The sequence below is a fragment of the Nelumbo lutea genome, chromosome 4 (genome assembly GCF_056320005.1).
Source record: "Nelumbo lutea isolate HS-2025 chromosome 4, American lotus-T2T, whole genome shotgun sequence".
NCBI classification, from domain to species: domain Eukaryota; kingdom Viridiplantae; phylum Streptophyta; class Magnoliopsida; order Proteales; family Nelumbonaceae; genus Nelumbo; species Nelumbo lutea.
Window position 1 is genome coordinate 95,467,597 of NC_142687.1, and position 24,783 is coordinate 95,492,379.

Consider the following 24,783-nt stretch of genomic DNA (forward strand, 5'->3'; position numbering starts at 1 on the left):
TAGTAAGGCTGCAAGATTGCCGGTGTGGAGGTGGGATGGCGTTATTCTCGTAATGCTCCTTCATGCAGGCCCAGTGGAATTCCTTTACTATTGGCTTCATAGAGCTTTGCACCATCACTATCTTTACTCACGCTACCATTCTCACCATCATTCCTCCATCGTCACAGAGCCCATAACATGTAATAATACTTCTGAATTGAATAAGCCTTTTACATGCACAGTTGCATATGCTCCCACCATCTTTATATCTATTATCTTTGCAATTTATTTCTTTACTTCATTGCCCCCTTCCCCCACACTCTACTGATTGTCATAGCATTAATACCAATTGGCTTCGTTTGAGAATAAATACCTACACCTCACTCAATAGTTTAAGCTTTTTGGTTGAATGGCTACTTGAGATCGAGACTCCAAACTCAACATATATAGAGTTAGTTCATTCACCAATATAGTCCAGGACTGAGATAGAGGCTGCCATAACACTTAAAAGAGAATTGGGGGATTTGTTGATGCTAGTGCACTGTAATCACTTAAGCAATGTTTGGTTTGAAGGAAAAGGTAGGGAAAGGTAGGAAAACCTATACAAGTTTTGTAAAGGTTTCCTTACGTTTCCCTACTTTTCCTTCAAACCAAACACAGCCTATAGTAGAGAACACTCAATATATACTTATATGTATGGCTTTAATCTGTTTCCTGTTTGTGGCAGCTGTGATTCATCCATTTGCAGAACATCTCCTTTATTTCAGTCTCTTCTCGATCCCCTTGGTAGCCACGATGATAACAGGGACTATTTCAGGCGGAGCACTTGCTGCATAGTTAACTTACATTGACTTCATGAACTATATGGGCCATTGCAACTTCGAGTTAGTTCCCAAGAGGCTTTTCCACATCTTTCCTTTTCTCAAGTACCTCATGTACACTCCATCGTAAGTCTTCCAACCACAAACATTTTAATATATTGTGATATAGTGTTAGAGAGAATAAAAACCTATTCCGGGATTTCATCTAACTGCTTAAGCTTTTATGTTAAATGGTTTTTTGAGATGTTATCAAAACATGTTTGACCAATTAGTCTGGTGTATTATCCTCGTCAAGCCCTCATTACAATTAATTAAATTTCATCACAATGTGTATATGGGTGGGCGTATGCTTGTTCACACTTCAAAGTCCAATGAGTTGTATACTGACTAACTCAGCTGGCCTAAGTTTCAGCCTTAATAAAATCCATGCAAGTAATGTTCCAGGTAGGTCTAGGTTGGTTGGGTTACCCATTGGATAATACGTATCTGTGCAGGCAGATTATATTATTGCAACGTCTCTCTCTCTCTCTCTCTCTCTCTCTCTCTCTCTCTCTCTCTCTCTCTCTCATTAAAGCCCGTTCGCTTGTTGATAAATTACTTGCGTTTATCTCGGTAAATTTTTCTTATGAAAAACTTACCCAATAAGTGTATTTACCCATATTCTTTCATTTCCCAAGTAGAAAATAAAATGATCATTTTAGCCATAAAAAATCATTATTAAATGGGTCATTTTTGTCCCATTCAAGTATTGGAATCTTTCCCCCCATGTTGGTTGGGTTACCATTGGGTAATACGTATCCTTGCAGGTAGAATGGGTAGTAAGTAAATTGTATTATCGTAATGTCTCTCTCTCTCACACATAGTAAGGCTTGTTCGCTTGTTGGTATGTTACTTGCAGTTGCCTAGGTAAATTTTTCTTGGGAAACACTTACCCAAGTAAGTGTATTTATCCATATTCTTTTATTTCCTAAGTTGAAAAGAAAATGACCATTTAGCTATAAAAAACCATTATTAAATGGGGCATTTTCGTCCCATTCAAATGTTAGAATCTTTCCCCCAAGTGGAAAAGTTATTTACCCACCTAGGAGATGGGTACCTCTTACTCAGGTAAGTAATACCCAAGAAAATTAACTTTCCCTGGTCCGCACATTAATCTGAAAAAAGAACATGAGATTCTTGGTCAACAGAAACCAAAATCCCATTGACCAACTTTCCCCCTCTCAAAATCCAAAAAAAAAACACCCCCTAAATGTTAAACAAATGAGTCTCGGATAGAACTGGCTACCAAAGAGGGTGATGAATGCATGGCGTGTAGCAGGGATAGTGCATGCTCTAGAAGGATTGGATTCACATGAATGTGGAGACACAATGCTCCATGTACACAAGATTTGGCATGCAGCTCTTGGTCATGGATTCCTTCCCCTAAGTCCTCATCATCAGCCTTGATCCTTTTCTCCCATTTCAGTAAATAATTATACGTACCATGCTAGCTACTGCTGCGACCAAGGTTGCATATATTAATGGATAAAAGTTTCTAGCGACAATATCAATCAACCTTTCATAATAATATCATCATCATCATCGTCCATGTCTTATTTCAACCATATAGAGTGGGCTACGGCTAGACGAGTCCTGTTTCGTTAATCCGTTTTATTTGAAGTATGAGATGTATTATTAACAGTCCATGATCAAGAATTAAAACTTCAACTAAATAATACCTAAAATATTCAACAGTGTATGGTCAGGGGATGAACACTCCAACACACAAATAAATAAGAAAATGGGAGGTCGGCTAGGCCAAGCTGTTTATGACAAGCCAAGATTAGCTATAAGAGAAATAGAAGATCGGCTAGGAGAGTTCCGATAGCAAGAGTGTGAAGAAGCAATCACCTTGACTCGGGTGATTAACTGTTCGAACGGTTTTGACTGATTTTTATTTTTTTTATTTTTTTTATTTATTTTTTTATTTTTTTGTTAAAATGGGTCGTCCATTCAATTCAAATGGTTGGACCCCTGACCGGTTCATTCTCCAAATTGATTTTAAAAACCTTGATGGTAGCCACCATCTGAACCATTAAGGGAAATGGGGAACAAGGTCCGCCAAAGGTAGGACAAGGAGACCATGCTGCATTTGGCATTCCATATTTTAAGGACTCGTCTCCTTGCAGTTAAAATAAGGAGATAACTCCTTAAAATAAGAAATGTCAAATGCAGCGTAAGAGCGGGTGCAACAACCTTAACGGCTGGTTGATCAAGGTTCAGCCAACATTCGACACATATCCTCGGCTAATCCAAGCGTTCAACTACATTGCAGTCGTCAGCTCGACCACTCATCTTCCAACTGGTCCACATTACCATCCAACCCAGGTCCGATTTGTGACCACTTTTGTTTTGCAGAAAACAATATTTGGAGTTGAAATATGTAGACAAATAATTGAAACATTAAAGAGTATAAAGCATTTTCTACTTAACAGTGCAAACCAAAAAAAAATAAAAAAGAACATGAATAATAGAAGCAAAAACCAAATTGCACATAATTTCCCGGCATCATAAGTGTTGCCTTAAGACTGTTTTGTTTGAAGGAAATTTTTGTTTGGAGGAAAAGGTAAGGAAAGATTGGGAAGCCAATACAAGGGTTGTAAAGGTTTCCCTAACTTTCCCTATATTTTCCTTCAAACCAAAGAAGCCTAAAATATATCTTTATCTAGATGCATTACAGAATATTACCATCCCATGATGCTGTGTAATTACAAACATCCATTTGAACTTTTGAATGTCCATAAACAAATCAAACCTATTTAGATTCATATCCATTGTTTTAAAAGGCTTAAGCCTTGAGGTGTGAAGTTTATGTCTTGGGGTAAGATGCACAAATTTTGTCTTAAGGCTTAAGCCTCATAACTTCGACGTGAGGGATAAGCCTCAAGCCTCAAGTTGTGAGGTGTAAAAAGGCATAAGCCTCAAGTATCAATGGTTATTTAGTGATTTAATATAAAAAAAAATATGTTTTATGCATTTTTATAATTCAAAATATTCACAAGAAGCAATTCAATAATTATGAGATAAAAAATAAATAAATAAAAGTAAAATGAAAAACCAATAGGAAAAATCAAGTTCTATTAATTTCTCTTGATATTTTAGGAGAGTTCAGTGCAAAAAGGTCCAATCAAGATTAGATTTTTTTTTAAATCTAGCATCCCAATTTTATTATTTTTTTCATTTCTTTTCCTAACGGATTTATTTTTTTATTGTTTTTTTTGCATAAATCCAATATCCAATTATATGATGAATCATTATATGTTTCCATTCTTCTAAATTGATCATTTAAATCATTTGAGAATAGACCTTTTCACGGGCCAAACTTCGGGGCTAATTTTACATTGTCTCAGGCTCGAGCTTGAGGCCGAGCCTATTAGAATTTTGGCAAAAGCAAGCCTGAACAGGTCTATTGGAGAACTTTGCATTTTGAAACATAAAATATTAAAATGTATATAATTGTTAGATGATTAATTATTATTTTATTTAATACTTAAATGCTTATACTTATAAAACTTCTATTTTATAAGTTTATAAACTTAAATTAATTTTATTCTTAAATTTTGTTATATTATATGTTTTTATCAGTTTATAAACTTAAATTAATTTTATTCTTAAATTTTGACTCTCTTCTCACCTTTTTGGGCCATTACGCCTCAACTATGCCATTCGCTTTTTAAAACTTTCTTCAGATTATTACAAATTTTTTTACGAAGAAATCAGCACTTCCATTATTAGTAACACAATGTACAGAGTAATTAATCCCTTGCCAAGAAAAGAAGATCATATAAGTAAAATGTTTCAAAAATAAATTCAAAAATGCTCTATCTGCTATCCTCTGAGCTTTTTTTTTTCCTGCATGTGGCATGAGACTTTAAGAAGGATTCCCACCCATGATGAATCCATCAAATAAAGTACGCTCCACTACCAAAGCTTTTGTGACTTCAATAGTACGCCTGTCGAGGTGGGTATGCTCCACTATTTGGATACCCATAACCACTGCCTGCGCCAGCGCCCTGCGTGCAAAGTAAAGATACTTACGAAGTATGTCACACAAATCAAGTGGATGAAATGAAACTAATACACGTATGTCAAGTATCAAAAGGGAAATAAGTTTTCCAGACCAATCTACTAGCAAAACCTAAACATACTACGAACCGTCAAGTATCATCCGAAAAGCCCTAAACGAATCAGCATGCCTTGCTTTATCTATAGATGATTCCATTTGGGAAGCCCAAATGATCAGATCTGAAAACAAGAGAAGGCCAGAAAACAGCTTCTGGGGCTCATTTCCATATTGGAAGAGAGTCCAGGAGAAAACTGGCGTAAGATGAGAGAAAATAGATTAAGATGGTTTGATCATGCTAATAGAAAGAGTATCAACAGCACCCCTAAGAAGTCATTTGTTGCAAGTTGAAGGGGCTAGAACCTAGAATGGCAAGGAGTAGACCAAAGGGACATGGATAGAAGTAAGAAATGATTTAAGCATCAATAATTTAACAATGGATACGGCATTAAACAGAACAGACTGGCAAAACAGGACCTATGTGGCTGACCCCCATATAGTTCGGATAAGGCTTGGATGATGATGATGATGATGAGGCAAAACACATTGCAACCCAATGTGTTTTGGAGGGGTTGCGACTATTTTACCAATGGGGCCTCAGTTGAGTAGGAAAGTGTCTTTAAAAGCTCGTCAACCCTCATTTTTTGTTTGGTAATAAATAAAAAAGAAAATTTTATTGAAAAGAGAAGTGACAAGATTTCACACAACAAAGGAAAAGAACTTCAAACCCAAAACAAACAATCCCTCCAATCCCTTGAAATACCCAAAAAAAATCTTTCCTTTTCCAAAACCCTTAAATATCATAGCACTCTTGCCAACAAAACCCACTCCCCTCAAAGGACCCAAACCTCATCTACCTCTTTTCCTTCTTCAAACTCTACTTTTATTTCATCTTCCACCCACAACAAAGCTTCCTCTCTTACCACAACATCTTCTAATTTTCAAATTTGATCAACCCTCACCTCCTCATTTTCCTCTTCCCCTTTTGCCTTCTCTTCCTCTAATTCATCTTCACTCCTTGACAAATTATCTTCTCATGACAATACATCTTTTTGAGCTTCAAAAGTCGGCCCCATCTTCAAGCTTTCTTGATCCTGGTTTGATGATTTTCCTCCATCCTCCTCTCTGTTTATTCTATCCTTGGCTTTCGTCCTCTTTCTCTCGTACATCCTCTTGAATTTGCTGCTTGGACCTGCTCCAGTGAGACCATCTTTCAACCTAGAAAAGACCTTAGTAACGTGAACCAACTGGCCATTGTTTAAACCCTTCAACTTTTTTGGATTTAAAGTTCTGATTGTGGTTCTATCCTCTCTTACCGTACCCTCCTTGTTAGCTTCCAGCCTCTTTCTACTAGAATCTTTTTCCCAATCTCCCAACTGTTGTAAAAATTTCCACTTCAGATATTTTATCAGTCCCAACCATCTCATTTTCCACAAGACTTTTTCCCATATGAAATCACCAGCTCCAACTCAGTAATCCCTTCTTCAACTTCTGTACCCCCCTCTTAATTCCATAGCAGGAACCAAATATCTCCCTCCATGCCTGATTCTCTTTATATAAAAAAAGTCTTCAAAAGGCCATCATGACAAAGAGTGATTAAAATTTTGGAATTATCAGGTTCAGCAATTTTAGAAACAGCCTCTGTGTATGTACAGGGACAAGGCTGCATACATCTGTCCCTCCCGAGACACAGCATTGGGGGAAGCCTCATGCACTGGGCTGCCCTTATCAGGTTCAACAATTGGAATTCTTAAGGGTTTTCTTATGTTCTTCATCTTCCCTCTCTTAATCAAGTAAAAGCCAACTCTTCCTATCCTTGCATTCAGATATCATTTCTATGCATTATTTATTGAATCTTAGTTGATGTTGATTACTTATTCACTCTAATCTTCAGTCATTGCATTCATGCTTGATTTTTTTTTTTTTTACCAATAACAAATTCATTAATTCATCATTAAAATAATTACAAGAAGGAAGACAAACACTCTTGTCTTCCAAAAACAACTTGAAACCTCAAGAAGAAAAGAAAAAGGAAAGGAAGAAACAACAATCCCATTCTACCCCTTGTTTAGCTAATCCATCAGCTAAAGAATTAGCTGATCTTTTAACCCAATTCATCTTCACTTCCATCTCCCGCGCCATCCACTTAAATTTTCTCCTCTCATTGCTGTAATTCCATAAGCCACCACTATCTTTACTCAGCCACCCTATCACCACCTCCGAGTCCCCTTCAATTATGAGTTTTTTGATATTCATCTCCTTAGCTTTCTGGATTCCTTCCATAACTGCAGAGATCTCAGCTCTAAGGGAGTCACCCACTCCAATTGGGCCTGAGAACAAGGCAGAAATGACCCCATTCTCATCCCTAAAGACACCCCCAATCCCTTTCCCCCTACTACTCCCATCAAAGTTTAGTTTTATTAATCCAGCAGGTGGGTGGGTGTGGGTGGGGGACAGGGCACACTCATTACTGATTTGGCCTATGTACAGTTTGCAATCTCACCCCACTTCCTCGACATGTCATCCACTATGTAACCTGTAAACAGCTCTAAGGATTTTAGCCACTATACAGCCCTAATATGGATTATAGCCCTCAGTTATTCAACCCTTCTCTCAACTTCTGAGAAGATACTGGAATTTCTTTCTTCCCATAATGATCAGCATACTGCAGCCCTCAGTCCTCTCCACATAGTCCTTCCCCTTTTCATACGCCACCTGAAAAAAGAAGGGAAAAAAAGACAATGGATGTCTGATGGAGGGTTCCAGCTACACCCAAAAAGGGAAAAGGCCCACTCCCACGTAGACTTTGCAAATTGGCAAGACACCAGTAAGTGGTATGGTCCCTCTTCTCCTCTCCCGGCTCCCAAAGGAAATCTCTCATCATCCTCTCCAACCTGCTAGAAACCTTCATTGGGATTTTGAATACTGACAAGAAATAAATTGGTAAGATTCCTAGTGTGGCCTTAACCAGTGTAGTCCTTCCACCAAGAGAGAGGCAAGTCTCTTTTCAAATCTTTCCACCACTGGGTTCTAGAAGCTCTCTCTCTCTTAGGATTATCCCATAATGGCAGCCTTAAATAATTCAAAGGCCATTCCGAAACTTCACACCCTAGAACTTCTGCACTCTCCCTAATCTCTCCCTCCTCCATATTCACACCCACCTCATGCTTGATTCCCTTACGTGCTCTTGGTATTCCTCTTGATTTTTTCTTGTTTGCTTGACAAACATCACCCAAAGATTCTTCTTTTTTATTTCCTTCTTGCTAAAACCTCTTCTGTTGCATTAATCCCAGACTCTTGATTCTCTTTGGCCTAAAAGATTTGTCCTAAAACAAGAAAGTTTCTTTCACTAATAGTATAAACCACCCAGTCCTAAAGCATCCTAGAGGTGATTCTGAGCAGTGTGTCAAATACTTGGACAAGATGATGATGTGGTGTCTAGATCATCCATTAATTGTAAATTGGAGTCAGAAGACAGCTAGACAGTGACAATGAAAACCCTCGCACTATATTGCTACCCTGGGCAATGTCAGCCCGCCAGAACCCTAGAGTTAGAAGTGATTTACAAAATTCAAATGTTCACAGTTGGGGTTTGCAAGAAAAGGAGAGAAGCCTCACCAAACAGCTGATAATTGATATGATGCAAGAGATGCAGATCATACAACCTCAATTTCTTGATTATCAAAAAAAATGAAATAAGGGAGAAGAATTTAGAAGCTGATACATAAGCACAATAAAGAGGCACATGACAGAGGGGCACAAGTACTTCGTGAGCTAAAAGACAAAATGGAAGCAGCTCAACAAATGATCAATGTGAGCCTACACAGGAGGGATGGAGAAAGCTACACCAACAAGAGGAATCAAACCAGAATATGACCTACCAACCTGATGGCATCAGAAAACAACATAAAAACACATTGTAGGGATGTGGAGACCTCAAAGAGAGAGAGAGAGAGAGAGAGAAAGAGAGAGAAAGAGAGAGAGAGAGAGAGAGATTACCTGGGAGTACAGTGAGGCATCTTTGGAAGTCCATTCTTCAGGGAAAATTTGCCTTTTAAGGACAGAGAAGAACAAGAGGGTGCACTAGACAAAGGCAGGGAGTTTGAGAAGCATGCTTAGCAATACCAATGGACATTGCTCCTTTGGCAACAATGTGCAGATAAGAGGAATGGGATCTGATAATAACTGATGTCATGGATCTCATGAAGGAGTTTGAGAATGATGCTTAGCAATACCAGGCCAAGAGAGCAATGGGGAAAGGATCATTTCTCAACAAATGGGAGAATGGAAAATCTTCGAACATGTCACAAAAAGACTGGGAAGATGCGATAAAGAAGAGCCAACAAAGGCACAACAGGTGATGTCATTTTTCACCTCTGTTTTGAGGAATTCTTGGGGATGTCTTCTTCCAGACAGGTGGAAGAAACAAAGAATCTTCAAATCGCCATCAACTATAAGACATTCGAGTAAGAGCCAAGAAAATGCAAGATTGAAGAAGGGGAGGTGTAAGAAAATAAAGAGAATCTTATGTTGGCTTAGGGGTTGAATGATAACGCAGGCACTAAGAGGTAGGAGCAGCAAAACTTAATTCATTGTTTTTGTCTCTCATGTTGGGCTTAATAATTCTTCCTTGGAATATCTAAGGGTTTTATTCAAGTGGGAGGACAAAAATAAGTTCCTTACAAGTTCATTCATGAAGAAATAAAACTTCAATATCCTTATCTTACAGGAAACAAAGTTGCAAAATATTGAGCTCCATGCAATGAGATGTAGGTAGTAGAAACACCCAGAGGAATCGTAATTATGTGGGATTGTGCAAAAATCACTGGATGGAAAAAAAATAACAAAACAAAACAAAACAAAAGAGTTTCCTAATGTTTCTAGGTTCACTACATCAGGAGTTTTGTCCTAATAAGTGATAGTGTAGTTATGAAGAGCTGGGGGAAACAAGAAAAGGAGATCAGCTTCAGTCAGTGCAAGACCCATTTGAACACCAACAGCCTTTACAGCCTTGCATTGGGAACATCTCCATACTACTGTGTTTTATTTCATGGAGAGATATTCCCAATGCAAGGCTATAATGGTTGTCGGAATGAACCTTGCACTAACTGAATCCGGTTTCCAAGAAGAGATGGGATAGTTAGTGGTGCATAGTGATTTTAACATGATCAATTTTTTCCTTTTAGAACAAAGGTGGTTCAGGGATCACAGTATTAGGGGGTTTGCAGACTGGGTAGACAAGCATGACCTGATTGATCACCCTTTAGAATGGATCCGCTTCTAACTAAACAAGAAATCCAGTTGATGCAGTATAAGTGAAATTGTTCTTGACTTGACTCTCCGGATTGGTAGGATAGATTCCTAGATACGACGCAAGAAGCCCTCCCAAGACCTATTTCAGATTAAGTTCCCAATCTTTTGGTTGAAAGTAACCAAATCAGAAGAGCTGGACCTTTTAGATTTGAGTTTTTTTTTTTCAGAAGAAAAAATTTTTGGAGTTGCTCCAACAGTGGTGGACAGATTATGAGACAATCAGCTCAGGGCCAGGCAATTCGTTCATTTGTAAAACCCAGAAAAAAAAAAAAGCTAAGGTCCATGTGATAGTAAACAAGTTAATACTTGTAAAAAACAAAATTAAATATTGGAAGAGAAGACAACTCTCCAGTCTATGGAGTGCAAAAAGGAAGATTACCTAACATTATATCTGAAGTGACAGTTGCAACTCTCATAAAGAGATAAAATGTCCAAGGCAAATGAAAAGAAATTGTTTAACAGAATCTCATTTCAGGAGGAAGTAAAAGAGGACAGCAAGAATAACCTTTTTTTCCATAAAATGGCCAATCTAAGAAAAAAAATAAAATCTATCACAATCTGGTAGTGAATGGACATCTAGATGAGGACACGGAGGTGATAAAGGAGATATAAATTTCTAAAAGAAACTCTGAAGGAAGGATAGCAGAAAAGACCAACTCTTTTCTTAAACTTTAGGAAGAGAACTTAGAAAAACCATTTACAGAACAGGAATTGTGAGATGCCATCCAGGAAATGGCTCCTGATATCCAGGAAGAATGGTTTTCCCATGGAGGTTTGTAGAAGATGTTGGGATATCATTAAGGAGGATGCAATGCCAGGTCTGGTAGACTTCAATTCCAACACCTCCTTTGACATTGGTAGTTTTTACAAGATTTTAGTAACGGTGCTTGGCTGCTTGAAAACACAATGAAGTTGGTTCTGCCAACAATCACCTCCAAAACCCAGATAGTCTTTTTTTTTTCAGGGAAGTAGATTCTTGATGAGACCCATGTGGCCAATGAGTTGATTGGCTTGAGAGTTACACCAGGAAGTTCAGGTATCCAAAGCAAAATTGACATGGAAAACTCATATGACCATGTCAATTGGCATTTCTTAGCTTACATGCTGGGAAGACCACATATTAGCAGAAAATTGCAAGGTTTGAAATCCATCAAAAATTTGCAAAATTGGATAAAGGTATGTTTTTCAACCCCCAAATTCTCTATTTTGGTGAATTGCTGACCTACAGAATTCTTCAAGAGTTCCAGAGGACTTCAAAAGGTGATACACTAACAGCCCTCCTTTTTATTTGTGTTACAGAAGCAAGAGCTAAATTGACATCCAAAGTTTCTGAAGGTGGTCATTTGGAGTGTTTTACAGTCAAAGAGGGAACGAGGAAAAGGTAGAATTTGTCAAATTTGCAGATGATACCACTTCCTTCCTTGATGCATCATAAAATCAGCTTTTCCATCTCCTTGGGGTCCTTCGTTGGTTTGGACTGATTTCAATCTTGAAAATCAACCTTAGTAAAAGAACCATCATTCTGGTTGGGAAGAATGTAGAGGTGATACGTTGGCTTTAGTCATGAGATGTAAGGCAAAATAACTGCTAACAAAATATCTGAGGTAATGCAGCTTGAACGCTATTTGAGGCTTTGAGCTATTTGAGGCTTTGAGTAATTGAGAGACTTAAAAGAAGGCTCTCCTCATGAAAGGCAAAAATATTCATTGAAGGTAGGGAAAATAACTTGAAGTAGCCTGGCAAACAAGAACACTTCCACTATCTGAAGGCAAAAATATTCATTGAAGGTAGGGAAAATAACTTGAAGTAGCCTGGCAAACAAGAACACTTCCACTGTCTGAAGGCCCTCTCCATGTGACACATTGGTCCATATCAGGCTTATCAGCATTATTATTGTTGCACTGAATTCATATCAACTAGCATGTCATGCAGAGAAAGCCCATGGACAACAGAGGAGATCAAACATAGACAGACAAATTTTTCCTTAGTAAACATTCCTCCCTATTACCTCTTGTTTCCAATCTGATCAAATGTGATGAATAAACCGGGTTGTTGGGGGGTGTTCCATTGTGAACAAACCGAGTTACGCAGGATTTCCCATGGAAAGGATGGAAGGACAAAGGAAAAAATCCATCTGGAGGACAGGAATGTTATTTGATCCTAAAAGACTTCAGGAGAATGGGGCTCAAAAGATTGAAGCTGGTAGACAAAGCAATATTAGGAAAATGGCATCGGCAGTTTAGAACCTAACCAGAAAGATGGAGGATGCAATTAATGGAAGCAAATTTTTATTCAAAAGAATTGAACACATGGCAAGCCAGAGAGTAACCACTAGCATGAGGAAGTTTAATGAATTTGTGGACCTTTTTGAACTAAAGGAGCTGCCCCTGTTACAGACTGACTACACTTGGTCAAACTTCCTATCTTCCCCGATTTGCTATAAGCTGGATAAATTCCTTTTTTCGGTGGATTGGGAGATTATGTGGGAGAACCTTGTTTCCAAACACTGGATCATTGCCCTATTTGTCCAACCTAAGGAACATCGTTTGGTGGCCCCTCCCTTTCAGGTTTGAAAACATGTGGCTAGAGGATCCCAACATGGTTCTAAATAATCGACACGGGCCAATACACTGATAGGGCTTATCGGCCTATGTCGGTACATTTTTTTTATTTTATTTGTTTTTTTTCGAAACTGATTCAAAGGGGTCGGTTTAAGGCCCGGCTACCCTCCGAACTGGTGGCTGACCTGATACAACCCCTGGAGGGGCATATTGGTAAGCCATCGGCACAATACGTATCGATACTTTGAACCTTGGATCCCACCTTTGTAGAGAATATCAACTGTTGGTGGAGGGAGCTAGAGAGAAGAGGAGGTAAGAAAGGGATAAATTTCTTGAGGAGACTAAGGGGTTTAAAAGAGAAAATAAAAGATTGGAACAAGAACCTCTTTGGGAAGGTGGAGGAGTCAAAAGGAAAATTCTGTCAAGAATTGAGGAGTTAGATAAAAAAGAAGTTGTTAGATTGTTGAGTAGCGAAGAGAGAGAGGAAAGGTGGAAGCTTAGGTATGATTTAGAAGAGATCCTTAGAAAGGAAGAGATTTCGTGGAGGCAGAAGTCTAGATGCAAATGGCTCATAGAAGGGGATGGCAATACAAGATTTTTTCACTCCTTAACCAGTGGAAGAAGAAGGAAAAACCATATTGATAGGGTGAAGGTGGATGGCATAGAAACTACTATGGAAGAAATGATAGTAAAGACATTTGTTGACCATTTTAAGAGTATTTACCTGAACCAGGGGGAGAGAAGCCCATTGCCTCCAGATCTTCAGTGGGATAAGGAATTTGAAGATGAGGCAAAAGATTTGGAGAGCATTTACTTTAGAGGAGATAAAAGAGGCAATCTTCTCAATGGATAGGTCAAAGGCCCCTAGGCCGGATGGTTTCTCCATGGCCTTTTTGTGTTGGGATTTGATCAAAAGAGACCTTGAAGTTTTCAATAAATTCTTTCTAGAAGGGAAATCTCTCAATGAATAAACTCAACTTTCATTGCTTTAATCCCTAAGAAGAAGGAAGCAAAAGTCCCCAAGAATTTCAAATCCATAAGCCTTGTAGGTAGTCTTTATAAAATCATAGCAAAAGTGCTAGCAGGGAGACTAAAGAAGGTGTTATCATCGGTAATCTCACAACAGCAAGGAGCGTTTGTTGAAGGGAGACAGATTTTAGACCAAATCCTGGTGGCCAATGAATGTGTTGCAAAAAAGAGGAGGAAAGGGAAGAGTTTGGTGTGTAAATTGGACATAGAAAAGGGCATGACTTTGTGGATTGGTCTTTCCTCTTGGAAGTCATGGAGAAAGTTGGGTTAGGGGAGAGGTGGAGGAAGTGGATGAAGGGTTGTCTAAGGTCTATACAGCAAAAAGGGAATTGAGGCAAGGGGATTGAGGCAAGGGGACCCCCTTTCTCCTTTCCTTTTCACATTAGTTGCAGGTGTCCTAAGCAGGATGATTTTGAAGGCAGATCAGAATAATCTGTTTAAAGGCTGGAGGGTAGGAAGCTTGAGGTTGTTGTAACTCATTTACAGTCCGTTGATGATACCATTTTATTTTGTGAGGAAGGCAACCTTGAATCTGCTTCAAATCTGCAAGAAGTCATTAGTTCCTTTGAATCAGTCTCCACTCTAAAGATAAACTAGGGAAAGAGTTGTGTAGAAGGAATAAATCTGAATGATAAAAGTCTAAGGGTGATAGAACAGATGTTGGGGTGTGAGATCAAACAATGGCCTTTAGATTACCTAGGTTTACCCTTGGGTGGAAACCCTAGATCGGAGGTTTTCTAGAAACTAGTGGTAGAGAGATTTACGAAGAAATTGGCTATGTGGAAGAGAAATTACTTATCCATTGGTGGAAGGATAACCTTAATAAGAGCAACATTAGCAAATCTCCCAGTTTATTTCTTGTCCACTTTTAGAGTCTCGGTGAGGGTAACAAGGGAGTTAGAGAAACTTATGAGAGACTTTCTCTGGGAGCCCAGGGATGAAAAGAGAGACCATCTAGTAATGTGGGAACAAGTTTGCAAGACAAAAGATGGAGGTTAGGGGTTAGGGAATTTAATTCACAGGAACTCTTCGTTGCTAGGAAAATGGCTTTGGAGGTTTCCATTGGAAAGAAACAGGCTATGGACCTGTGGCAGAAGGTTATTGAAAGCATTCGTGGGCTAAGGAATAATGGCCGGGATGCAAAGGTTGCTCTGACATCTACCTTGAACTCTCCTTGGAAAGCAATACAAGAGGTATATCCAACTTTTCTTAACTTCATTAGATATGATGTGGATTGTGGTTCCATGATTCTGTTCTAGGAAGACCTTTGGTGGGGTGACTATTCTTTTTGTTCCCTTTTCCCCGATCATTACTTGATTTCTGACTATAAGAAGAGACCTATCTCAAGTTTCATCACCTTATCTCAGTCCAGTATGAGTTGGGACTTTGGCTTTAGGAGAGGTCTAAGGGATAGTGAGTATGAAAGCCTATTAAGCCTTTTTGATAACCTCAGTTCAGCTTTTCTAGTCCAATCTTTGGAGGACACTAGAGTCTGGTCCACTTCTTCTGATGGCTCCTTTTCCTGTGTTGCATTCTTTAACTACCTTGTACATTCTTCTAGGGGGAAGAGGATTTCCCGGTGAAAGAGATTTGGAGTAAGCCCATTCCACCCAAAGTTCAAACTCATTGCTGGGAGATGTTCCTTGGAAAGGCGAACACCTGTGATATGCTTCAAAAGAGGAGGCCCCATATGTGCCTCTCCCCTCATGTGTGCTTTCTTTGTTTTGCGAATGGTGAATCCCTCTCTCACTTATTGATCCACTGTCCTTGTGTGTTTTTTGTTTGGAAGTCTATTTCCCCACAAGATGTAGTGAGCCTATTCAACCCAAACTTCCTAAGGAAGCCACAAAATACGGGAAGAACAATGTGGAAATCAGTGAGGGCAGCTGAGGCATGGACAATTTGGGAGGAAAGGAATGCAAGAATATTCGATGGCAAGTGCAAAGTTGCAAACCAAAAGAAGAGTTGGTGGAAGTTGTAAAGATAAAAGTTGCTCGTTGGATAAAAACACTCAAGCTGTTCTAAAGCTTCTCTGTGGCTGATATCCTGCGGGCTTGGAAAGAAGTGGCATGTTCAACTAAGAAGAAAGGAAAAGATGGTAATGGAATGGAAACCCCCTGCAGCAAATAAGTTAAAGTTGAACTTTGATGGCAGTTCCATAGGGAATCTGGGATTGACAGGTATAGGGGGGGGTGTTCAGAGACTCAACAAACAAAGTTCTGACTATGTATTCAGGGCCTATAGGGGCAGGTGTCCATAAAGGCTGAGCTTCATGCTCATTTGCAGGGATTAAAACTAGCAAAACAAGCAGATTTTAAAAATTTGGAGGTTGAAGGAGATTCAAAACTAGTGATTTCTCCATCCAGTTTCAGAGGTAATGCTCCCTGGATTTATAGGCATTCCTTGCTAGAGATTGAAAGTTTAGAAAGGGAGCTCAATGCCACTTTGACTTGGATTGGAAGAACTGCAAATGGGATGGCTGACTCGCTAGCAAAACAAGGAGTGTACAGACAAAATCTATTCTGGGCAGTTTTGTAATTCTTTTCGATTGTTGTGTTTGTGTTCTCCTGTTGGCTGTAATCTTTTTTTTTTTCATTTTAATAAAATTTATCCTTCCTTACTGATCAAAAAAAATATATTCAAAAAAAGAGAGGTGGAACGCTAGCCTTGCATGCAACATCCTGCTCTAATACCATGTTATCTCAATGGCTTCAGCAGTTCGAACCAGAGGAAGAAGAAGAAGAAAAGGAACAGTTGAATCTGATAGCTTAAACCCTATCAGTCGACCCTAATATGAATTAGCCTCTAATTAGTTGTACAAAGACTAAACTGCCCCCCCCCACTTAAGTATGGGATAGGAAGTCTCTATTAAAACTTCCACATAAGCACATAACTTAACAAAAATAAAATGACTAATCTACCCTTATTTGGCTAGCTCTAACAAGATGCATGGTGTGAATGAAACACCACAAATCCTTTTACCCCAAGTTGTTTTCAATTGTGCAGAAAAAGGATAAATTGATGGATTAAAACCATGAAATGGTGGAAAACAAGTTAGTGTGGGACCCTAAATTCCATAGAAATCTCAAAGGATGTGAGTTAGAGGAGGTGAAAGAGTTGCTGCCAAAGTTTGGAAGTAGGAGAAATCTGGCAATTTTATTGTAAAATCCCCTGTAAAACAGTTCATACATCAAAAAAAAAGCCACTTCCCACACAAAATTTCCAGGGCCCACCAGTACCATCAATGATACCTTTTTATGATTTGGACATCTGTGCCAGAGAAAATACTTAACAAAAGATAAGCTCATCAAGAGAGGGTCGGAAGTCCCCAATCCAGGTTGTGTATTTTGTAATCATGAAATGAAATATCTGATCACCTTCTATCTCATCCTAAAATGTTAATTGGTGTTTTCCAAAATTAGTGATGGAGAGTTATTTTCAGAACCAGTGGGTGTTGGTGATTCTGTAAGGGCAGATATACTAGCAGCGGTACAAGGTATACAGATGGCCAGTCAACTTAGAGTGAATAATTTGATAGTAGAAGGGGATTCCAAGGTAGCAGTGGGCTGGTTGACAAGTCCAGAAACAGCTCGTTAGGGCTACAGGGATCTGTTAAAGAAAGATAAATGCCTGACGATAAATATTTCAGTCAGGTTTCAGTGGGTCAGCAGCAGATCAGCACATGCAATGGCTGATTCTCTGGCCAAGCAAGGGGTGTCAAGGGGAGATCTGTTTTGGGCCACTTTGCAACTGTGTATCAGGCTTATGTATGTTTAGTTTTTATGGTTCAGTCCTAGGGGGAGGTAACACCTCGTGCCTCCTCCTAGGCTTACTGTACTGCTGTTATTTGAATTAATAAAACTACTTTCCTTTATCAAAAAAAAAATAGTGATGGAGAGTCTCAAATGTTGGCATCTCCGGGGACTGAATAGAAAAGATAAAATTGTTTGAATACCTTACAAACAGCAGTAATTTGGTAAAGTTGGAGGGAAAGGAATTACAAGATATTTGAAGGTTAATATGCCTAGGAAGATAAAGTTTTCAGAAGAACTGCAGCTACAGCAAACTATTGGTTTTTGGTAGTTAAGGGGTTTAACAGCGTCCCTTTTCATAGATGCTTTGTGAAGGAAATAGTTCTATATGAATGAATTATCCTTAGCCTGGTTCTTTCTTTCAAAGAAACCGTGTTACTAATATGCAGCTTCACATTGTATTTTGGTTCAGAGGGAACCACATATGGTAATTTGCTTCGAACTTGTATTAATATAACAAAGTTTTCTTACCTTACAATTAAAAAAAAAAAGAAAACGGTCACTCAATCTCTCTATTAGTTAGGGCTGGTTACACAAACCTAAATCATCATTAGAACCAATCTACATACCCTACAACCACTCCAAGCATATACCAAATCCCAAAGTTACCTAGGAGTTCAACCACATCTCCCATGCAACATTATCATTTCTCCCTTTTTCAAGAATTTGTTAAATCCTAAAAGCTCATAGAACACTTCTAAGAATACAATTTTTTCATGTATGCCTTACAAATCATCTTATAGCACAGATATTCAACATTGTGTCATTTCAAGCAGATATCAGTACAGATGGATCTCACACAGAATGTTACATAAAAGTGGTATAAGCTGATCAGTAAAGAATACAAGAAAATACAACTTGTCTGTTTATCATTTTGAAATTCAAAACATCAATAACAAAAATTACATTTGAATATATCTCAGTAAAGAGATGATGTAAATCTAAATGACCCATTCAGAAAATCTTTTCCACAAGAAAGTTGGGTGTGTGCCCACATGAGCGCACACACACACACACACAAATGCACGAGAGAGAGAGAGAGAGAGAGAGAGACCTCATATCCAGAATAGCCTGAGTAATTTGGAGCATAGGAAGGTGGAAGTACTGATCCTGCAGCAATGTCATAAAGACATCAGATTCCATCAGAAGACTTCAGTTTTTTCCAACTGTCCTATTAAGTAATTGCTTTAGGTGCAATACAATATTTATTCATTTCTAGTAAATCAGTGGCATGTAAGCTAAAATAAAAAAATCATAACCCAAAATAAGTTTCATGTTAAGAACAAACAAGAGCACCAGAAATATTCCACTGAAACACTAATAAGCACCACTTTTTTGTGGACACAAGAACAGTAGGGGAAAAGTGAGAAATAATAAAAATACCATCCAAAGGACAAAAGTGACTAAAGATTTTTTTCCTTTTTTCTAATTTAGGTTGTGTTTGGCATTCCAGAAGTAAGGCCTCTCCGCTAATTCAGATAGAATAAGGAAAAAAGGCAGATTATGGTCATTAATCATTTTATATACATGAGGTCTCTATCTGTATATGTGAAAAAAAAGTGTTATTTTAGCAGGTAAAGTACAAGGAGACAAGAGCTCCTCAGTGATTTAAACGGCGGCCCAAAGATGCACATAGGCACAAAGGCACATGCCTGGTGCGCCTAGGCATGCACCAAGAACCCCCTATTTGCTAATGTTGTTCATTCATTCATTCCAATAAAATATCTTCTTAAAAGGCAATTAAAGTTGTAAAATCATTATTTTTATGTGAGAAATAAGAATTTAAGACCCTAACATGGACTTGTTCGGACTTGCCTCGAGGGACGTGGTACAAAGGTGACTCATAGAATCAAGAATGCAATATGTTTTACATCACATTAGCCACTTGAAGTAATGCAATTGACGAAAAAAGAGATTATAGGTTTTACATGCTTGAAAATGCTTTATATGTTTGCTTTTATTTTTTAATTTTCATTTGAATATACTTTACATGTTATTACCATTTTCCAAAAAAAGATGTTTATGTATTTTAATTTTAGATAATAGGTTTTTTAAAACATTTATTTTAAAATTTAAGTTTATATTTTTTATTAACATTATGTTTAATATTTTTTGCAGTTTTTAGTTTTTTTTCTGACTTTTTTTAGCATTTTTTTTGTAATTTTGCACCTTGCTTCAAAAAGGTGTGCACCCCGCCTTGCGCCTCAAGCGCAAATTGGCCCTTGCGCTTTTAAAATACTGGAGCTCCTTACGGACTAATATCATGGAACTTCTTTTCGAGACTGAAGTTTGGAAGAACATGTGCAAATTGTAACTTTGATAAAACTCAGAAAATACCCATAACACCCTCTAGAATGCAAACCAACTTTTTATGGCCATTGGCCCCTTGTAAATTATTTTAATACACCTCAGCCACCCTTTTACAACCTTAAAATGACCAAAATATCCCTTTACCTTTTAAGAACTGATTTCTACTCACAGTTATAACCATAATCATTTCAACTTCACTAGCATGTAAATTTCTGAGTAGGTATGGATGTGCCTACTGAACGTTTTTTTGAAACAGGTAATGTGAAATTTTCATTAGAGACAAAAACATGCACAACAAGGAACTGTACACAGGGATTTTACAAAAACTGCAACCAGCAGAACTATACCCCCGAACCCTAATATACAAAAAGATTCCCAACATTAAAAAAAATGAACTAAAATTCCTGTCCTTAAATACATTGTTTACTGCTAACCAAGAAAATATTTTTCCCATAACTTTCTGAAACAGTCTGAAGAGATGTGTTGGTTCTTGAAGATCCTTGCATTCCTCTCCTGCCAGATGCACCAGAAAACTGCAGCACAAGTCAGGTTCCAAGCCAACTTTCCCTCTTTTAGTGAGGCCTTTGACTCTCCAACTCTTCACAAAATCGGCTACTGATTCAGGGCAACTGTTCACCTCATACAAGTTCCTGACCTTATTCCAAACCTCATAGGACAAACCACGGTGAAGTAGCAGATGGCTGACTCGGTATGACACTGACAAATCATACAAACAGATGTGTCCAGCAGCACACCCTTCTTTTCTTTTTTTCTATTTTTGATAACTGAGCAGCATACTGCATACCCTTTTTTCCAGATTATCCCTAGCTAAAATCCTGTTCAAGTAGGCTTTCTAGACAAAAAACGCCACCTTTGTGGACACACCCTTACACCACACAGTATTAACAGGGATTGGCTAATCCTCTGATCTAGAAAAATAGATGTAAAAGGATCTAACAGAGAAGACCCCCAACTTCTCCCACTTCCAAACTCTTCTATCCTCTATCCCTGTTTCCACTGGAGTGCTATACAGCAGGTGCAGCAATTCCACTAGAGACTCCACTTCCCGATCATTCAAATTTTGCCTAAAGATAGGTGCCTAAACAATGAATCCACTCTGCACCTGCAAATAGTCCAAAACAAAGGCATCTTTATCCGATGCTACTTCAAAGAGAGTAGGATAAGAAACCATCAAGGGTCTATTATCACACCATATGTCTTTCCAGAAAAGAACTCGCCTCACATTCCCAACCATAAAGAGAATTCCGTTTGAAAAAGGACCATGAATTTTCCCAATCCCTTTCCAAACAGAGCATCCATAGGATTGGCTTAGCTCCCCCGAGACCCAACCAGAAATTCCATATCCATACTTGGCTGCTATCACCCTCCTCCACAGACCACCTTGAATCTCACCAAATCTCCAAAACCGCTATACCAGTAAAGCAGAATTGAGATCCTTTATTCTTCTCACACCCAAGCCCCCTTGAGATTTGGATTTACAAATCTTGGACCGGCCAAACATCATGAATTTTTTCTTCTCTTCCCTCCCCAGCCTCTCCACAGAAAATCTTGCATCTTCCCCTCTAAAGACTTAGCCATCCCACTAGGAATTGGATACAAAGAGAGCAAATACAAAGGGAGGGAGGATAGCACACTTCTCAGCAGAGTTAATTTACCTCCAATAAGATAAGTACTTGGACTTCCAAGAAGCCAAAACACCTGTCTAATAACTCCACGACAGGCTCCAAAATCGATTTGGAATTGCACCTAGCACCTAGAGGCATCCCCAGATATTTCAAAGGAAGTTTACCACTTTTACACCCCTATTCCTCCGCCCACCTCTCAATCTCTGGCACTTCTCCCACCGCAACCAATTCACTTTTGTTCATGTTTACATGAAGGCCTGACACAACCTCAAACCATTGCAGCACTGCCATTACATAACCAAGCTGTTCGGCTGAAGCATCACAAAATATGAGTGTCATCTGCAAACTGCAACAAAGAAACCTCCACCCTTTCAGCTGCCACCTGAAATCCTTCTATAAAACCCCCTGCCGTGGCCCTTTTCATCAATCTACTTAAGAGCTTCAGTTACACAAATAAAAAGGAAGGGGGAGAGAGGGGGTCCCCTTGCCTTACGCCCCTAGAACTCCTGAAGCAACCGCAAGACACTCCATTTACCAGGACTGAAAAAGGAGTATTCACACAGACTTCCATCCAATTTCGCCATTTAGAGCCAAAATTCATTCTTCTTAGGATGGAGTCTAAGAACTGCCTTCACTAGCATAATGCCTAAAATCCTAAGTAGGGGCATAAGGTACTTAACTGAACTCAACCCAACAGGGCCATATCCCAACTATATAGGGTTAACTGAGTGGGCAAGTAGCAGTCCAATATTAAACATTAACAGTTAGGCTGTTTCTCTAAATATATATTCTGAGCAGTTAACTAGAGAAACATCATTTTTTTATCAAGGAGAAACTAACTTATCGATCTGGTGGATGTATTTAGCATTTTTCCTCCTTTTTCTAATAAAATTTTGGGTTAATTACTTAAAATACCCATGAACTATCTGATAATAACTTAAAGCACCCCCAAGGTTTAAAAACCAACTTAAAGACCCCTAAAGTATGACACAATATGATATATACTACCCTTCCGTTAGTTCTGTTAGTTGTCCATCACATCCCGCTAATATGTGACACCACATGACACTTTTAATTTTTCGAAAACCCAATTTTGCCCTCAGCAGTCACCACCAACCTTATCATATGTAGAACAAACCCAAATTTGTTTCTCAACATATCCACTGCATTTTCCGGATAAACAGACGCATGCCTTGCTCAATAGCAAATCAGTTGCTAACTTCGCAATCAATATCACCCAAGATCTTTTCAAGGTATTTTTCACTGGAAGAAAAAATGTCCATCACATTTCAAATTCAATTATGCCTTAGTTGAAGAGGCTAAATTGTTGCTTGTACCAAACAAGACCCTTATGAGCTTCAATAGAGGCTCCATCTTCTCAATAGTAGTTGAAGGAGCAAAACTGTTGTTTGTAACAAACAAAGGCCCTTATGAGATTCAATGGAGCATCAATCTTCTCAAAAGCGGCAGCAACAACTTTTCTTGCAATCACTTAACAGAAATGGGTTTCATTTTTTGATGAATGGATTAGTAACATTATTATACACTTTCTGCAAACAATATCTCTCTGATAAAAAACCAGAAAATATCCAAGTAACATTTATTTCTTTCAACCTTCCTGCTTTAGCCTTTTATGCTATGTTTGGTTTGAAAGAAAAGATAGGGTGAGGAAGGAAAGGTAGGGAAACCTATACAAGATTTGTAAAAGTTTCTCTACCTTTCCCAACTTCTTTTTTCAAACTAAACACAGCCTTAGGGCTTATTTTTCCCTCTTCAAAGAAAATGGGACTTGAAGAAAGAGAGGCTGAAGTTCTCTTCCACAAAAATCCACTCTTGAGGTTTGCACCTTTGGTAGGGGTGATCATTCTTAGCCCAACCCGGGCCTGTATCAAGCCCGGAAAATTCAGGCCCGGGCTTGGGCTTAATACTTCAAGCCTGACCCGCAATATGTATATGATCAGTGATTTAAAAGGCGCACCTAGGCGCATTTTGGGGTATGTGCCTCGCCTAGGCGTGTGTCTGGTACACCTTGCACCTCAGCCCGGGCGTGCGCTTTTTTGTTTTTTTTAGTCTAACAGCTAGGCCAGGGGCTCCACTCACCGAAGCTCCGAGAACCCCCTATTTTCTAATGTTGTTCATCCATTCATTGCAATAAAATATCTTCTTAAAAGGCAATGAAAGTTATAAAATCATTATTTTTTATGTGAGAAATAAGAATTTCAGACCCTAACATAGACTTGTCCAAGATTGCCTCGAGGGGCGTAGTACAAAGGTGACTCGTAGAATCAAGAATGCAATATGTTTTACATCACATTAGCTATTTAAAGCAATGCAATTAAGGAAAAAAAGGGATCGTGGGTTTTACATGCTTGAAGATGCTTTATATGTTTGCTTTTGTTTTTAAATTTTCATTTGAATATGCTTTACATGTTATGTTTATGTATTTTAATTTTAGATAATAGGTTTTTTAAAACATTTATTTTAAAATTTAAGTTTATATTTTTTATTAACATTATGTTTAATATTTTTTTTGAATTTTTCTTGTTTTATTATTTTGGCTTTTTTTAATTTTCTAACATTTTTATTTTTTAGTTTTTTTGTTTTGGTAATTTTGTGCCTTGCATAAAAAGGTGCACGCCACGCCTTGCACCTTGCGCCTCAGGCGCAAGTTGGCCCTTATGCTTTTAAAACACTGTATATGATAATATATATACTTAATTTTATATATGATAATATATATTATATTTTATATGTTATAATACAAACAAGTATATTTTATTTTATATTAAATGCTTACTATTTTATATAAAAATACAAAATATAAAGGTTTTAAGTTTTATTTTAACATATAAATAAATATTTATGAATTAAAACATGTCAACACTTCAATTCAAGTATGAGAATTGTCCTCCTAAGCAAAGCCTTCATTCTCATTCCCTAAGCAATGTGGGACTCGGGAAAACACTTAATGGTTGCACTAACTAGTTAGTGTTATTCCTAGTCACACATTACTCAAGAATGGGAATGATAATTGATGAAGGAAGATTTGGCCCGACCTCACAGTTACGCAACACATGGCAAAGGCAACAGCTCGGCACAAAAGCACGCCTAAGGCGCGAACACCAAGGGGAGAAACCAGCGGTCCAAACTCCCTACTAGGGGCCCGAACTCACCCTTGGCCCCAAATCAGACAGTAATCCGAACTGGCCT

The 24,783-nt window shown here is 38.3% G+C and overlaps 1 protein-coding gene and 1 long non-coding RNA gene across 4 annotated transcripts in view; one reads left to right on the forward strand and one right to left on the reverse strand.

The window, feature by feature from the left end:
• Positions 1-17,375, forward strand: LOC148861977 (uncharacterized). 2 transcript variants are annotated; one of them, XR_016112377.1, is made up of 3 exons: positions 1-179; positions 707-926; positions 17,248-17,375. It is a non-coding gene; the product is annotated as an uncharacterized LOC148861977 (long non-coding RNA). The 2 variants fall into 2 exon arrangements; XR_016112376.1 differs by lacking the exon at positions 17,248-17,375 and having other exon boundaries at positions 707-1,004.
• LOC148861978 (uncharacterized) overlaps positions 4,475-24,783 on the reverse strand; it is a 48,038-nt gene continuing 27,729 nt past the window's right edge. For both annotated transcript variants that reach the window (XM_088982610.1, XM_088982609.1), the window contains exons 10-11: positions 18,672-18,727; positions 4,475-4,852 (exon numbers count right to left, since the gene is read on the reverse strand). In XM_088982610.1, coding sequence (XP_088838736.1) covers positions 4,781-4,852; positions 18,672-18,727 — 128 coding nt within the window. In that variant the 3' untranslated portion in view covers positions 4,475-4,780. The remainder of the gene's footprint in view (positions 4,853-18,671; positions 18,728-24,783) is intronic.